We start from the raw sequence: 13410 nt of genomic DNA, 5'->3' as shown, positions 1-13410 counted from the left end.
AAAATCATATTTAATTTCCATGAAAAATGTCAAATAAAATGAACATTTTTTGTTCCATTCAAAAAATTATTGAAATTTTTTATTTTTAAATGAAAAAATCCAAATGCAATTAAATGAAGAAGTTGTTTGTTTTCTTCTCTTTTCTCCCCATTTTTTCCAGTGCATAAAAAATGGGGGAATGGTGCAAAGAGGGGCAAGGCAACATTTTTTTTCTCACATTTTCTTTGTTTGTTTGTGTTTTTCCTCACCCAGTGGAGGAAAAGGAGGGAAAGAGAAAGTTGAGGGAAAGAATTTTTCCAGGTTTTAATTCCCACTTTCTTTCCGTTTTTTATTTTTGTCTCTTTTTTCCCATTAAGGGGAAAAAGGAAGAAAGTGGAAAAACTGAAAAACAAAATAAAATTTATCTAAAAATTCCCAAATAAAAAAATTTGAAACTTTTGATTCAATCAAAAACCCATTTTTCATCAAAAGTTTCCAGCAAAAATTTTGAGCCAGGTTTATTGTTCCTTCCAGTATATTATCTTGTGTTTTTAAAGTGCCAGGTAATGAGTATTTCACCACTTTCCTTTTGAGACTGTTCCACAGCCTAATACTCCTCACTATCAGTAGAGCCCTGCAAATCAGTGGATATCCACACACCATGTTTGTAGGTCACAGATGTGGATACAAATTTTGTATCTGTGCAGGGCTCTAACTACCAGATAATTATTTTCTGACATTTAGCCTAATTTTTTCCTGTCTCAGTTTCATTCCATTACTCTTCATTATATCCATGTATCACAGTAACTCCTCACCATCCTTTGTATTCACAGCTTTTAAATATTTGTACTTTATGTCTCCACTTTTTGTCTCACGACCAAGCTACAGATATTATACTCCACCTTAAAGTCAGGCCTTCTAGAGCCACAATAATTTCTATTGCTCTTCTTTGAACTTCATCCACTTTATCAACTTGACCCACCTTATATCTTTTCTGAATTCTCTCTCAATACCCTGTTCCTCCCAAAACAAATATGTTGCAATTGAACAGAGTAAGTATGAATCCTCTAGTAAGATATCCTGAGTATTTATTCCCCTTTATGGACCTGATTTTCCTGCACCACTGAAATCAATGGGACTTTTGTCATTGATTTCAACAGGAGCAGTATCAAGCTCTATGCAAATCATCTCCTTATTACCTTGATCACCTTGAGCAATCGGACTTTCAGGCCTCGTATAGATTGCACTGATCACAATATGTCTTCCATTCTTCTTGTATCCTGGCCTTCCTTCTCCATGTGCAGCCATGTCTTTTCATGATAAAATCTTCCCATCTTTTTGGAGATCGGCCGACTGGTCATTTCAGTTCCCATGGGTACCACTTGGCAACAGCTGCAGTCCATCGATTGTCAGTGAGCCTCACTATGTGCCCGGCCCATCACATTTTACTCTGCCAGCTCTCAAGGATGATGTCCTGCACTCCACTCTGCTCTCTGATCACTTCATTGGGGGCTTGGTCGCTACAGATGGCAAATCAGAGACAGCGGCCAAAAATATTCAACGAGGCAATCTTGAAAGCAAACATTTCCAAGGAAGACTGGAGTCTTATAGGAGATAATTGTGATGAGGATTATAAAAACTTCACTGATAAATTGAGGCAATGCATGAAACTAGCTGAGAAAGAAAGACTGAAAAGAGCAAAGGGAAGAATCTCAGAGGAAACGCGGAACTTCTTAGAGAAGTGGAGGAATATGAAACAGAATGATGGTGACAAACTTGAGTACTTCCTCCTTTGCAAGTTGATAAGAAGAAGACTAAAGGAGGACTTCAAGAAGTACCAAAATGAAAGGCTCTTAAAGACGGCTGAAGATTGGAGAAGCCTCAAAAAATGCAAAAAGGAATTGATGCTGTACAGGTCAACAATAATGGCTCTGAAGAACAGGGATGGAAAACTAGTAGTTGACAGAACAGAGATGGAAGTGGTTTGCAAAGATTCTGCACTGAACTGTTCACATCTCAGATAAATGTCCCAGTACCAACACTTCAACAGACCAATGAGCATTTACTCCCAGTCCTTGTCAGCAAAGTCTGACATGCAGTTCACCAAATGAAGGAAGGGAAAGCTCCAGGTAAAGATGGACTGACAATCAAAATGATAAGAGCTGGAGGCCAAGACCTCTGGGAAACCCTTGCTCAGAGGTTTGGCTGGTACTTGGCAGTGCAGAAGATACCATCTAGCTGGAAGGAGTCCAACACCATTCTGCTGTACAAGAAGAGCAATCGTGCAGATCTAAAGAACTATCATCCCATATGCCTGCTCTCACATATCTACACGCTGTTCACCTTATTACCATTCTTATCATTTTGAGATTATGTGTCCCTACTGTTTGAAATCCTTGCTTTTATGAAAAAAATTTATCTCATCAGCTTTACTGATGTTGAAAATTTGAAAGTCTACTTTTCTGCCCCTACCTTTCCACCACCAGCAAAAGCCATCTTTATCAAAAGCTCAATCTTGCTATCTCATAGGAGATCCAAAAGAAATAACAGTTCCTGAGATCAATGATGACCACCAATGGGTGTGGCTCCCTGTGCAGAGAGAACAAGGAGTACTTGTGGCACCTTAGAGACTAACACATTTATTTGAGCATAAGCTTTCGTGGGCTAAAACCCACTTTATCAGTTGCATGCAGTGAAAAATACAGTAGGAAGATATATCTATACAGAGAACATGAAAATGGGTGTTGCCATACCAACTGTAATGAGAGTAATCAATTAAGATGGGCTATTATCAACAGAAGAAAAAAAACTTTTTTAGTGATAATCAAGATGGCCCAGTTTCCAACCGTTGACAAGAAGGTATGAGTAATGGGCCATCCTGATTATCTCTACAAAAGTTTTTTTTCTTTGGTTGAGAGTTTTGCACTGGCATAATAGTGTAGTTTTGCAGAGCTGTAGTGTAGTAGCTAATTGAGATTGCAGCTAATGAGTGCGCTGCTGCTGCAGAAATATAAGATGGGATCAATTCTCAGTCCTTCATTGAGCTACATCCAGCCCTTGTTCTTGGTAGTTATGTTTTCACTCTGACAGAGAAATGTCATTGACCATTTTCTAATCGTTCTAGTTCATCGTCATGTTTCCTCATCTTGAACTCTGTTTGCCAGGTTATAAATTAACGCTGCATATCCTATTTTGAAATTATGATGGCATAATGTAATCCATTAAAAAAACCCACTGTTTTGAATACCAAAGAAAAACTTCACAATATATGAATGGCATTAGACTGAACTGTATCTCAAGGGCTCCCGCAATGAACAAAATAATTTGATTTATAGGCTCTTGTGTAGCAGAAGTTGTGTTGATTCAGGTAGTTGGTGGGGGGGAAACCCATCTCATCTCTTCTCATGTGTTATTCTTGACAGTTTCTATTCAGCTCAAAAGTCATTTGGATTCAGTTTTATTATGCTTGAGCCCAGGGCAGTCCAATAAATGTAATAACGTTTCACATAGAGAAAATTAACTCTAATTATAATCCCTTTGTAGGAAGTGTTTTGTGCTATTCCATTTAGATTTACCTTGCTTGTTTGACATTATTAGAGCTGGACCGAATTTTTCAGACAAAATCTTTTTTGACTGAAAAATGCACGTTTGGGTTGACTGGAACATTTTACGACTTCATGTCAAATTCACTGAATGGTTTATGTCAAAAATTAAACAAAATATATATTTCAAAAAAGGTAAAACATTTTGTTTTGACATTTTTAAAATAAAATATTTTGACTTTTTGATTCAAAATGACTTTCATTTAAAATTTTACTTCAATTTTGTTTTAAAAAACTTTAAAAGTAATTTAAAACTGTCATAACTGTCCTACTCAGATCTGAACCTTAGAGTTCAGAACATGAGAAGCTAGCATGAAACCTCCAAACTTAATTACCAGCTTGGATCTGATATCGCTGCCACCAGCCAGAATTCCAGTGTCTGGCTCACTCTGGTCTCCTCCCAGATTTCCCCGCCCTGGGTACTCTAGGAGATTCCCTGCTTCAAGTCCTTGAAACACCGCACCGAGAAATCAAATATTTCTCTCCCCTCACCCAGAGGGTATGCAAATTCAGGCTTAGTAAATCTAATACAAGAGATTCTCTTTTCCCCCCTGTGTTCTTCCTCCCACCAATTTCCTGGTGAGCTGCAGACTCAATCCCCTTAAGCCCCCACTAAAAAAAAAAATCCAACAGGTCTTAAAAAGGAAGCTTTATATAAAAAGAAAGAAAAAGACATAAAATTGGTCTCTGTATCAAGGTGACAATATACAGGGTCAATTGCTTAAAAGAAAAAATGAATAAACAGCCTTATCCAAAAAGAATACAATTTAAAACATTCCAGCAACTACACACATGTAAATACAAAAAAACAATATGAACCTATTGTCTTACTATCCTTGTACTTACAACTTGGAAACAGAAGATTAGAAAGCCTGGAGATAGAAAGATCACTCTCAGAGCCGAGAGGGTCACCGAACCAAGACAAAGAACAAAGAACTCACACCCAAACTTCCCTCCACCCAGTTTTTAAAGTATTTTGTCTCCTGATTGGTCCTCTGGTCAGGTGTTTCAGGTCACTGTTTGTTAACCCTTTTATAGGTGAAAGAGACATTAACCCTTAGCTATCTGTTTATGACAAAAACTTCAAGTAAATTGAAACGTTTCATTTTAAATCAAACAAAATGTTTCATTCAAGCAGAAACAAAATATATTTTACTTTTTCAGTTTGCTGAAAAAATATAATTTTGGGTTGACCTGAAACAATTCTTTTTATTCATTTTCAGTTCAGCCCTTAAACCAAAAAAATGGCTATGCACACAGCTCTAGTTGTTTAACAGATGGTCACATGTAGGCAGCAGACACTGAGAACTGGGAAGAGAGGAGGCACCATATAAATCATTTTTTTTCTTGCTAACTTTGCAGAATGTTTAGTTGTGTTTGAAAATGCACTTACTAAAATCATCATTAACAATTATAGATGGAGAATGGGCTGCTTTGCTACCTGGCAATTGACGTTTGAGGTTATTTTTCCCAAAATACAAGTACTGAGATTATGCTACTTTCATCTATGTGATGATTGTTGATATTTGATCATTTCTGATAATATTTGACAGGTTTTTTTCTATGTTACTTTCAGGAGCTTACTGAAGATGTATTTTTGTTAGTCTTCCTGTTCTTGGAACGGTTTTTTATAGAATCATACAAATATTGGTCTGGAAGGGACCTCGAGAGGTCATCTAGTCCAGCCCCCTGCATTATAGCAGGACCAAGTAAACACAGACCATCCCTGACAGTTGTTTGTTCAATCTATTCCTAAAAACCTCCTATGATTGGGGATTCCATAACCTCCCTTGGAAGCCTAGTCCAGATTTCAACTACTTGTGTGGTTAGAAAGTTTTACCTAATGTCTAATCTAAATTTCCCTTGCTGCAGATTAGGCCCATTATTTCTTGTCCTACCTTCAGTGGACATGGAGAACAACTGATCAGTCCTCTGTATAATAGCACTTAACATATTTGAAGACTGTTATCAGGTCCTCCCTCAGTCTTTTCTCAAAATTAAACATGCACCATTTTTTAACCATTCCTCCTGGTTCAGGTTTTCTAAAAGCTGAGCATGTTTAGTCGTTAGTTTTGTAAACTATATTTGAAGATCTCTTTTGCCAGACCTGTAATTGTCAGTCTATCTTCAAAGTCCATAACAATTTCTAAAGACATTTTTCTCTTTGCAGAAAGAGAAGGTGCTTTCACCACAGATGCCAGCATTCTCCAAGGATTAATCCCTTCATCCTTAAGTTACACCAGCTCCTGTTAATATCATGGGACCTGACGGTGGTTTCCTAAGCAGTGGACAACTTCATGTCATTGTGTGGGGAAGTCTGGCAGCTGTGACAACACTCTTATTCCTTACTTTCCTTATCTTTCTGTGCTCCAGCTGTGACAGGTAAGACTCAGTGTGTCAGGAGGCAATAAAGATGAGAAGCAGGAAATGTGACAGAGGGAGTCCTGTTGCATTTTTCATTAAGGTATAAATAAAGGAAAATCCTACTGTCATCATAATATGTTCTCTTCAGTTTTAGGGTAAATATTTTGATGCCTTGAGTGTAGCATGGATTGAAGTCATTTAATTTACAACCAAGTAGCAAGAATGGGAAATTACAAAAATATCCTAAAAATGGGTCACAAACCAAAGTAGTTTATTAGCCAGTTTTCTTCACATGAAATTGCAAGCCCAATAGCAAGGATTTTTAATGAATCTGTGAATTCGGGGGTCAGACACTATAACTAGGGAATTGCTAATATAGTACCTATTTTTAAAGAAAAGGAAAAATGTGACTCAGGAAACTACATGCCTGTTAGTTTGACCTCAGTTATATGCAGGGTCTTGGAACAAATTTTGAGAGAGAAAATACTTAAGGACATAGAGGTAAAGAGTAATTGGGATAAATACAACATGGTTTTACAAAAAGTAGATCATGCAAGATCAACCTGATCTCTTTCTTTGAGAAGATAACTGATGTTTTGTACAAAAGAAATGCAGTGGAACTAATCTACCTGGATTTCAGCAAGGCATTTGATACAGTTCTACATGGGAAATTATAGTTAAATTGGAGAAGATGGGGATTAATATGAGAACTGAAAGGTGGATAAGGAGCTAGTTAAAAGGGGAGACTACAATGGCTCAGACTGAAAGGTGACCTCTCAGGCTGGAGGGAGTTTACTAGTGGAGTTCCTCAAGGATTGGGTCTTGGGACAAATCTAATTCAACATTTTCAGTAATGACCTTTGCACAAAAAGTGGAAATGTGCTAATAACATTTGTGGATGACATAAAGTTGAGAGGTATTGCCAATATGAGCAAGGACAGAAATATCATACAAGAAGATCTGGATGACCTTGTAAACTGGAAAGAGTCCTGTGGCACCTTATAGACTAACAGACGTATTGGAGCATGAGCTTTCGTGGGTGAATACCCACTTTGTCGGATTCATGTAGTATTTCCACTACATGCATCCGATGACGTGGGTATTCGCCCACGAAAGCTCATGCTCCAGTACGTCTGTTAGTCTATAAGGTGCCACAGGACTCTTTGCTGCTTTTACAGATCCAGACTAACACGGCTACCCCTCTGATATTTGTAAACTGGAGTAATTTAATAGTGCAAAGTCATGTATTTAGGGACTAACAACAAGAACTTTTGCTGTAAACTGGGGACGCTTGGGGCTTGGTCCTGCTTTGAGCAGGGGATTGGACTAGATGATCTCTTGAGGTCCCTTCCAACCCTGATATTCTGTGCTTCTATGATGCATCAGTTGGAAGCAACAGAGGAGAAAGATCTAGGTGTACTGGTTGTTCAGAGGATGACTGTGAGTCACTAATGTGATGCAGATGTGAAAAAGACTAATGCAGTCCTAAACACATCAGGTGAAGTATTTCCACTAGAGACAGGGAAGTGTTAGTACCATTATACAAGGCACTGGTGGGACCTCATCTGGAATACCTTGTGTAAGTCTGGTCTCCCATGTTTAAGAAAGAATAATTCAAACTGAAACAGGTGCAGAGAAGGGCTACTAAGGTGATCAGAGGAATGGAAAACCTACCTTATGAGAGGAGATTAAAGGAGCTTGGCTTGTTTAGCCTAACCTAATGCAGGCTGAGGGGAGATATGATTGCTGTCTATAAATACATAAGACGGAAAATACCAGAGAGGGAAAGGGATTATTTAAATTAAGTGCCAGTGTGGACACAAGAACAAATAGATATAAACTGGCCATCAGCAAGTTCAGGCTTGAAATTTGATGAAGGCTTCTAACTAAGGCTGTTGATTAATCACAGTTAACTCGTGATTAACTCAAAAAAAGGAATCACGATTTAAAAAATTAATCGTGATTAATCACAGTTTTAATCTCACTGTTAAATAATAGAATACCAATTGAAATTTATTAAATATATTTCTACATTTTCATATATATAGTATTCTGTGTTGTAATTGAAATCAGTGTATATTATTTTTTATTCTAAATATTTCAACTGTAAAAATTATAAATAAAAGAAATAGTATTTTTCAGTTCACCTCATACAAGTACTGTAGCACAATCTCTTTGTCGTGAAAGTGCAACTTACAAATGTAGATTTTTTTTTTGTTACATAACTGCACTGAAAAGCAAAACCATGTAAAACTTCAGAGCCTACAAGTCCACTCAGTCCTACTTCTTGTTCAGCCAGTCGCTAATACAAGCAAGTTTGTTTACATTTACGGGAAATAATGCTGCCCTCTTCTTACTTACAATGTCACCAGAAAGTGAGAACAGGTATTTGCATGGCACTTTTGTAGCTGACATTACAAGGTATTTACGTGCCAGATATGCTAAACATTCGTTTGACCCTTCATGCTTTGGCCACCATTCCAGAGGACATGCTTCCATGCTAATGATGCTCGTTAAAAAAATGTGTTAATTAAATTTGTGATTGTACTCCTGGGGGGAGATTGTTACATTGATGAACATATTACATTGTTCATCTTAAGAACACTTTCACTGCAGATTTGACAAAACACAAAGAAGGTACCAATGTGAGATTTCTAAAGATAGCTACAGTACTTGACCCAAGGTTTAAGAATCTGAAGTGCCTTTCAAAATCTGAGAGGCATGAGTTGTGGAGTTCTCAGAAGACCAGGGAGCCCAGGGCGGAAGAGAGAGTGCTCTCGGTGTTCAGTGCTCCAATCACTAACCTGCCCACGTTTTCAGGCAGAGCAGAGATAAGCAGGAGATAAGCAGGAGATGAATGTTCCCTGACACTGTTATCTGGTGGGTTGAACTAGGCAGAAGCACATGGGAGACAGAAGAAGCAGTAAGCAAAGCATTACATTGATATACCTACAAGTTTCACCTTTTTCTCATCCCTCTTTGGAGCTCCCCCTGAAGTTAAGAACAAGGATCAAAACTTCAGATTTCACTAGCAAGCATGGTACTAAGCAAAGCTTTGATTTGCCACTCTACCCTTAAGATTTCCTTTGTTACTAGAGAGCCTCATTCCACCAAGACCAGCAGCTTCTCCGAATATAAATACTTTGGTTTTCAAAGTAGAATTCCAAGCCCTTTCCAAAACATGTAAAATCAGCCACACTGATGAAGTGATGGTGACTTTCATTGGCTTTAATGGATCATGCAGCTAAGTGAGGTGCAGTGTAGTGCTTTAAAATGTTACTCTTTAAAATCCAGTGGGCTTTTCTGAAAAAATTCTAACAATGATGGGTTAAGTTTTGAGCAGAAAAACTTGTATCTAAATTTTGTTTTATTTACACTAGTGTAAATCCAGAGTAATTCTATAAATGTCAATGGATTTCATCTGGATTTTACATGATTTTAAATGAGAGCAGAAACACATCCATAATATTTACAGCTGCAAATAGAGCAATGGTTGCCTGAGCTGTGCAACCTGCATCTGACCCAGAATGGATGTCTAATAAGTAGATTGAGGTTGATCTCTTTATATGAACAAAAAAGAGTAAAAAATTTTTAAAAAAAATTCAAAAATTATACATTAAAATTATGAAAATCATAAAAATTACAAAAATCATGCATCATTTTTTCTTTACTGCTGTAAAAAATGTGGAAATGCTCAACAAAGAATATTGATGTGTACCCCAGAGTGTGGCTTATGTAGTGGTCTATGGGAATGTCAGGAGAAGCAGACAGTTTCAGCACACTCCTGTCAGACCATGATTGCAAGTCATTAAGGCTAAACAGGTTATTTTCTTAGGTGACCTGCCTGAACCACTGGAAGAAACCAGTCTGAGGCAAAAGGAAGACTTCATATCTGGGTTCTGTAAAAAGGCTACTTAGCAATATGGTAACTGGGGACCAGAATCCCAGAAATGCATATGAAGGGTGGGGTACAGCAGCATAATTATAACTAACAAATTACAACATTTCCATAGACACCTTACTTGATCTCCTTTGTACAAGATTTGGTACAACTATAGGACGTTGGTTATAACAGTGATTTATACGGTCCCAGTTCACGTCAATAATGTCACAGAGCCTAACTTCCCTGAAAGGGAAAAAGAGATTGAGGCACTCTCTGGAAGACAAGTTGGGACCAGGCTGGGCCCAAGAGCTCCTTGGCTTTCTGAAAAGCATGTGTAAATTGGTTCTGCTCTTAAAAGGGATGCCCATCTAATCTCATTCTTTACTACAAGACCTCATGAGCATTCCCATATTTGTCATATGAGTTAAAAATCCTCTTGTTCTTAATCAAAGTTCTGATTAATGAATATTGCTCTATATTGTATCTAATAATGCTTGAGTCCCTGAGACAGTGCCAGAAACAGGAAGCAGCAGAAAGCTTTTATGAGAATCAATCTGTTGGATATTTCTAACAAGTTATGCAAATTCATTGTTTGAAGTTATCTAGTGATGTTCTTCAGTAATTCAGCATGTTGCTAGTCTGCATTCTGTATCATTTATTACAAGTTACTTTGTGTGGCGGGTTGTTTACAAATTATATACAGTTTCTTCATAGCATACTTTTTGGAAATTGTTGATGAAATATTTGATGACTTAAAAAAGTGTAAAATCTGCCGTGCTTAAAATGCTTTGTCAAAAAAGCTTTGAGGGAACAAAGTATTTGTAAACATGAATCACATTCTGCATGGTATGAACGTTGGTATAGATTTAATTGATATAATTACTTGTTTCACAATTAAGTAGAATTTAGAGATATAGGCAGATTTCTGTTGTGGAAAATGTCATGTGTCTCCGAGTATTTGGAGTAGGTGACATCATTATCCTCCCACCTCACCTCCCTGTGCTTTCCCTCCCCACTGCAGTCTTTACTCCTCTTTTCCTCCAGATTAGACATTTCTATCTGTCAGCCTCATAGCTGTGTTTCAGATTAAGTGATCTTTTTCAGAAAGGGGTGTTGGGGACATGATTAATCCCTTCTAAGAATCTGTAGATGATAAAGCATATCTGAAACACATTCATTGTATAATGAAGTACATGCCACATGGTGCTACAAATTACATTGTTAAGTGTTTTGCATCTTAGAGTGCCCACTCTTTATCCACTTGTAGGTATTTTTTTAAGGAATCATCAACTATGCTGTTAGTAGGACTTATGTGGCCTATAAGACCTTTAGAAAACCTCTTTTAATTCCTCAGACTGTAGTGTTCCTTAAAAGGTGTTGCCCTGGCCATTTAAGGAGATAGCTTCATAGATGACAATCTGTCACAGAAAATCCTTATGTGAGAATTTCAGAAAGTGACAAAAAGAAGGGTTAAATTGATATTTTAAAAGAGTTAAAAGAGAATTGGATACATTCATGGTGGTGAAGTCCACAAATGGCTATTAGCCAGGATGGGTAAGGAATGGTGTCCCTAGCCTCTGTTTGTTAGAGGATGGAGATGGATGGCACGAGAGTGATCACTTGATCATTGCCTGTTAGGTTCATTCCCTCTGGGGCACCTGGCATTGGCCAATGTCGGTAGACAGATACTGGGCTAGATGGACCTTTGGTCTGACCCGGTACGGCCGTTCTTATGTTCTTATATTTTAATGTGGTTGTTCACAAACTTCTCCATTCTGTGAATGGATGTTAGAACAGGAAAACATATTGATGAGACTGTCTGAAGCTGTTTGCTGCCCTTCTATAGATAGTGGCAACTCCCAGGTTAATAATCTATATTTTAGTCTGAAGAATAAAAGTGCAGCAATATGGTCAATAGTGACCATCAGCACACGCATTTTACTAGGAGTCTACTGGATGTTATCAGCATATTACATTTTTTTAATTTTTTTAATTTATTTTTTTTTTAATTTAAGGGAAAAAAGGCCAAAACATCAGAATGGGGACCATGAAAATCTGATGAATGTGGTAAATATTATTTATTTATTACAGCTTGTGTCTTTCTAGTGGTTTGTATTGAGCCCTTTACCCAAGCCTGGGCATGCAAAATAAAATATTGCAGGTGAGAAGACAGAAATAGACCTATGGGTTTAGGGGAGTTAATGGGAGGATTTGTTTGAGGTGAGTACAGTTGATTCCACTTAATAGCAATCCTGGTATTAGCAACTTCTATTTAATGGCAACATATTTCTGGGAACTAATCCCATCCCATTAACATCAGCATTGCTGGGATTCAGATATTAGCAATGGCATGCCACTTATTAGCAACTTTTGTTGGAAGAAAAGCACCACCTGCAGCCCCAGAAGGAAGCAGCGGGACATGCCGAGCACCCCCTACAGGCAGGTTTGTGAGGCTACAGCCAGGATAAGGAAGTGCTGGGCTGTGTCTTCTCCGGCTGCAGCCCCATGAACCTGCTTGCAGCTGGTGCTCGACATATCCCAGTACTTCCTTCTGGGGCTTGCAGCCCAGCAAACCTGCCTGCACAAGGGAACCATACAGGAAGTAAGGGCTGGAAAGGGATGCTGTGGGCAGAGGTAGTAGTGGAGTGGGGAACTGCAGCCCAGCAAATCTGCCTGCGCACGGGGACCGCACAGGAGGCAGAGCAGTAGCAGGGAAAGGGGCTGCAGCCTGGATGCCGCAGCAGCATGGTACCATTCTCTGGGTTGCACCTTGCTGGGGGACTGCATGCAGGGAAAGAAGCACGGGGATATGAGGCCCAGCCCCCAGAGAGTTCAGTGGAAGGCTTGGGTGAACAAGGATCAGGCAGCATCTGCGATATCAGGCAGTGTCCTGAGGCTTTAGCATGTCCAGCGTAGTAAAGGGCAAGGTGACGTCTCAACATTTAATGCTTACCTTTGAATTTTTATTGCATGGATTTAAGTCAGATTTAATTCAGCTTATGCAGTAATGACATAAATAACAATGCTATTTTCACGCTGAACATAAATTGGTCAGAAAACAGGTGTGTGTAGTGGTCGCCATTAAAAAGTCAACGTTTACTCAAAATTATCACACAGGGATATCAAAGAAACTGCAGTCATTTTGTATTCTAATATTGTGGTTGATAAGATACCTCTGTGTGGTAACTAGGTAAATGTTGACTTTTCACTGCACGAGTTTCTGATTTCATTTACACAGACTAGCTCCACTGAGTTTGGTGGACATGTGATTTGCACATGATAGCTTAGAGTACAGTTGTATCCTGTATATGGCAAAGTACAATAGTATAACTTGTGGGAATTTGTCCATCTGAGTGTACAAAATAAGTGTAATTTACACACTGGCCACACAGTAGCATAAGTAGCCAAGAAGAATGGCAGCTTGGTGAGCTATTTTCTCTACACCTTCCTGTTGGTAGCTTTTCCTGCTACCCTAACCCCATGACTTCCACTTTTTCCTCACTCGGTCTGTAAATTACACTTGCTTTGCACACCCGTTAACATCTGTTTTTTGACCAATTTATACTGGAGAACATTACCAGT

At 38.4% G+C, this 13410-nt stretch overlaps 1 protein-coding gene across 8 annotated transcripts in view; it reads left to right on the top strand.

Moving 5' to 3' along the window:
- Positions 1-13410, top strand: part of PAG1 (phosphoprotein membrane anchor with glycosphingolipid microdomains 1) — a 164727-nt gene that overhangs the window by 139022 nt on the left and 12295 nt on the right. For 7 of the 8 annotated variants that reach the window (XM_050941057.1, XM_050941056.1, XM_050941054.1 and 4 more), the window contains 2 exons: positions 5752-5963; positions 11844-11895. In XM_050941057.1, coding sequence (XP_050797014.1) covers positions 5839-5963; positions 11844-11895 — 177 coding nt within the window. In that variant the 5' untranslated portion in view covers positions 5752-5838. The remainder of the gene's footprint in view (positions 1-5751; positions 5964-11843; positions 11896-13410) is intronic. The other variant, XM_050941061.1, reaches the window with a different exon arrangement.

The sequence above is a fragment of the Gopherus flavomarginatus genome, chromosome 2 (genome assembly GCF_025201925.1).
Source record: "Gopherus flavomarginatus isolate rGopFla2 chromosome 2, rGopFla2.mat.asm, whole genome shotgun sequence".
Classification (NCBI taxonomy): domain Eukaryota; kingdom Metazoa; phylum Chordata; order Testudines; family Testudinidae; genus Gopherus; species Gopherus flavomarginatus.
The sequence above is the reverse complement of the archived record's forward strand: the minus strand, read 5'-3'. Positions and strand labels throughout refer to the sequence as shown.